At 52.2% G+C, this 3,713-nt stretch overlaps 1 protein-coding gene across 1 annotated transcript; it reads left to right on the top strand.

Moving 5' to 3' along the window:
- Positions 1–243: 243 nt before the first annotated feature.
- Positions 244–2,144, top strand: LOC140015960 (uncharacterized). The gene is made up of 2 exons (XM_072068797.1): positions 244–1,153; positions 1,339–2,144. The coding sequence occupies exons 1-2, from the start codon at positions 244–246 to the stop codon at positions 2,142–2,144; spliced, it is 1,716 nt and encodes a 571-aa protein (XP_071924898.1).
- Positions 2,145–3,713: the final 1,569 nt, after the last annotated feature.

Raw genomic sequence — 3,713 nt, 5'->3', positions numbered from 1 at the left:
CGTTGGTCATCCAATTGGAGGGGGCGAGACGCGTCGATCCAAAAAGGCAACGGGGGAGGCCACGCAAGGGGAACGCTGGACAGGTATCAGAGTCTCACACTTCTTATACATTACGGTCCCATGTTAGATCCGATTAATATCTTAATCTGGAATATTAGAGGGGCCTCGCGCAAAGACTCCCTACGGTACTCACGTAAGATGTGCCGAGACAACTCGGTTCGCCTGCTTTTTCTTTTATAACCAATGTCAGAACTAGCTCAGTTAGACAGGGTACGTAGACAATTGCAGTTTGACCATGCAGGGAGTTTTGTCAATGGGAAAATCTGGGTTTTCTGGGGGGATTTGCTGCGCGTAGTTTGGGTAGATCACGCGGAACAAATGGTTCACTCCCGTGTAATGTTTCCCTCGGGAGCATCTTTTTGGGTCTCGGGGGTCTACGCGAAATGCACTAGAGTGGGACGCAGGCCATTGTGGGAGGCCATGGAAGATGTGGCACAGCGGTTCTCGGGAGGGGAACCATGGTTGGCAGCAGGGGACTTCAATGTGGTATCTTCCATGGAGGAGCGGGAAGGTGGGGCACCAGCGAATGGCCGGAACATGGAGGAGTTCAACGAGTCCATGTTCAAATGTGGGCTATCGGCCCTTGACTTCGACGGCTCGAAATTTACGTGGACGAATGGCTCTATCTGGCAGCGGTTGGACCGCGCATTGGTCAATGGTAAATGGCTGGAGGCATACTCGGCCTCGAGAGTCTGGCATTTAGCGAGGGGGCGCTCGGATCATGCCCCTCTGCTTATTAAGTGCATGTCTGCTGGAACTGTACCAGCTAGTTTTCGTTTCTTGAACGTCTGGCGACGCCACCCCCTCTTCAAGGATGTGGTGTCTGAGGCCTGGGGCCCTGAGGTAAGAGGGGTAGGTATGGTTAAATTCTATAATAAACTAATGAATGTGCGTCAATGTCTGAAGCGGTGGAATCGGGAGGTATTTGGAAATGTGGCTTCCAACGTAGCAAAGGCGGAACAGGAATTTAAGCAAAGGGAGGCAGATTTTGATACGCACAGAGATGAGGAATCCAAACTTAGACTTAATGAGGCTCGGGCGCGATATAATAGGGAAATGGCGGTGGAATGCGAGTTCTGGAGACAGAAGGCAGGTATAAAGTCATTAAAGGAGGGGGACGCGAATACTGCCTTTTTTCATGCAAGGGTCAGACAACGGCGTAACTCCAACTTTGTCTCGCGTATCAAGAAAGACGGTGGGGGATGGTGCGAGATGGCACAAGAGATAAAAGACACAGTAGTTAAGTTCTATTCTGACCTTTTCGCTTCTGCTAACCAGCGCCTGCCTATGCCTGCTCTCCCTTTGAGGTTCCCAAGGTGGGTAGCTCAGAAAACGAGATGTTGAGAGGCTTGCCAACCGAGGAGGAGGTTCATACAGTGGTGTTCGGCCTAGATGTGGATAGTGCTCCGGGGCCGGATGGGTTTGGGGCTGCCTTCTACCAGAGCTGTTGGAGTATTATTAAGGAGGACCTGGTGCTGGCCATACAGGACTTTTTCAAGGGGATGCAGCAACCCAGAGGGTGGACACGATCGCTCCTAGTGCTCATTCCGAAGATTGAGGGTGCTTCGCATTGGCGCGAGTTCCGCCCGATCAGCTTATGTAATGTGAGCTCTAAGATCGTGTCCAAGATTCTAGCTAACAGGATAAATCGAGTGCTGCCACACCTGATCTCGCCTTGGCAGGCAGGGTTCGTACCTGGACGGGGGATTGTGGACAACATATTGCTGGCACAGGAACTAATGGGGGAGATAGATAGAAAGTTGGTGGAGCCGAATGTCATTTTAAAACTTGATATGGAAAAGGCCTATGATCGAGTGGAATGGCCATTCCTGCTGTTTATGCTCAGACAGTTTGGATTTGAGGAAGGGGTAGTGGACCTGCTGTTCCGCACATTCTCTAACTCGTGGTTCTCTGTGTTGATTAATGGGGAACCATCCGGCCTCTTCAAATCCTCCCGAGGAGTAAGGCAGGGGGACCCGCTATCCCCAACATTATTTCTGTTTGTCGCTGAGTTTCTGGGAAGAGGGGTCCAGCAGCTGTTTGAAGCTAAGGAGAGCCGCTTCTTCGTGACGGCGGGGCCTTGAGTGCCGTATTTAGCTTTCGCTGATGACACGATTATCTTCACTCGGTGCTCACTCGATGCATTAACAGCAGTCAGGGACTTCTTACAAAAATATCAGTTGTACTCGGGGCAAGTGGTGAACGTTAGCAAAAGTTCCGTCACTGCATCGACTAGATTGGACGATTCACAGTTGGGATTAGTGCGAACAATCCTGGGCTTCAAAGAGCAGCAGCCCCCCGGTTTGTATCTAGGGGTTCACTTGGTCCGGGGAAAGGTGGCGTGTGGGACTTTTGATGGCCTATTATCCAGGATGCGGCAAAGGTTATTCCATTGGAGTTCAAAGCTGTTATCAATGGGTGGTAAGATCGTGCTCATTCAGCATGTTCTGAGTTCGATGCCCCTGTATTGGCTTCAGGTTTTCCAACCTCCCAAAGCGGTGGTAGTGGCAATGGGGCGGCTTTGTAATGCCTTTCTATGGGATAGTTCGGATTCTCGGCGTATTCACTGGGCGGCGTGGGAGAAGTTATGTTACCCGGTCGATGAAGGGGGACTGGGGTTCAGATCTTTTGAGACGGTCTCTAAGGCATTTGCCTGCAAGCTGTGGTGGAAATTGAGGGAAAACGTGTCAGCATGGTCGGACTTCATGCATTGCAAGTATGTCAAAGGAGCTCATCCTAGTCGGGTTACAATACCTCGGCCGTCAGCAGTGTGGCGGCGCATGCTTGAGGTGAGGGACTTCGCGGAGGGGAATATTCGTTGGTGTCTGGGCGATGGCCTCGTAGACTTCTGGCATGATAGGTGGTGCACGGATGCCCCGCTCGCCCAACTGATCCCGGGGTCGAGCCAACCGCACCTTCTGGTGGGAGAGCTCTTCATGAGTACGGGGTGGGATGTCCAACGCTTGCGCCAAATGCTTCCGGGATCCATTGTGGAGGAAATCCTGAACTTAAACATCTTCCCGGGTGTGAGGGATCAGATGATTTGGGTAGCATCACAATCAGGGGAGTTTTCCATCACATCAGCCTGGGACCAGTTGCGCAAGAGAAGGAACATCTCCACTGTTGACTCTCTGATCTGGAGCCCGGGGATTCCAAAAAAGATTTCCTTCTTTGGGTGGCGGGTGTTGCGGCAGTGGTTACCAGTGGATAGCATATTGCAGCGTAGGCTTCCATTGGTGTCCAGGTGCTCGTGTTGCGAGCGTGCAGAGGAGACCACTTCACACCTTTTCGTGACAGGCCCCGTTACAACCGAGGTGTGGGGCTACTTTACGGATCGCTTTGGGGTTCCGACCCAGGGAAATGGGGTGCCAACGCGGCTCGCCAGCTGGTTTTTCTCCTCCTCCTGGGTAAGGAGGGATCACATTCGTGTTCTCCTCCCGACGGTGATTCTCTAGTTTATTTGGAAAGCCCGGAACTCAGCAAGATTTGAGGAATCAGCCATGGCCTCTGCTCAGATCATTTCACAAGTGCGCTCTTTTATCGGGCAATTGGGTAGGGGAGGTCGGTTAAGGAGGGCTGACTTCAAGGGGGATGCTGACTGTGAATGGGCGGTGCTTGGCAGATGGAAGAGAAGGCATACGTGGCCCCGGGTA

Source organism: Coffea arabica, chromosome 10c (assembly GCF_036785885.1).
Source record: "Coffea arabica cultivar ET-39 chromosome 10c, Coffea Arabica ET-39 HiFi, whole genome shotgun sequence".
Lineage (NCBI taxonomy): Eukaryota > Viridiplantae > Streptophyta > Magnoliopsida > Gentianales > Rubiaceae > Coffea > Coffea arabica.
Note: the sequence above shows the minus strand (reverse complement) of the source record. Positions and strands in the feature narration are given on the sequence as shown.

Bases quoted from the DNA above. Each gene is read 5' to 3' on its own strand.
- LOC140015960 (XM_072068797.1), top strand. From the start codon at position 244: ATGTCAGAACTAGCTCAGTTAGACAGGGTACGTAGACAATTGCAGTTT. The intron at 1,154-1,338 runs GTATAAAGTCAT...TCTGCTAACCAG, and splicing joins GTTCTGGAGACAGAAGGCAG to CGCCTGCCTATGCCTGCTCT.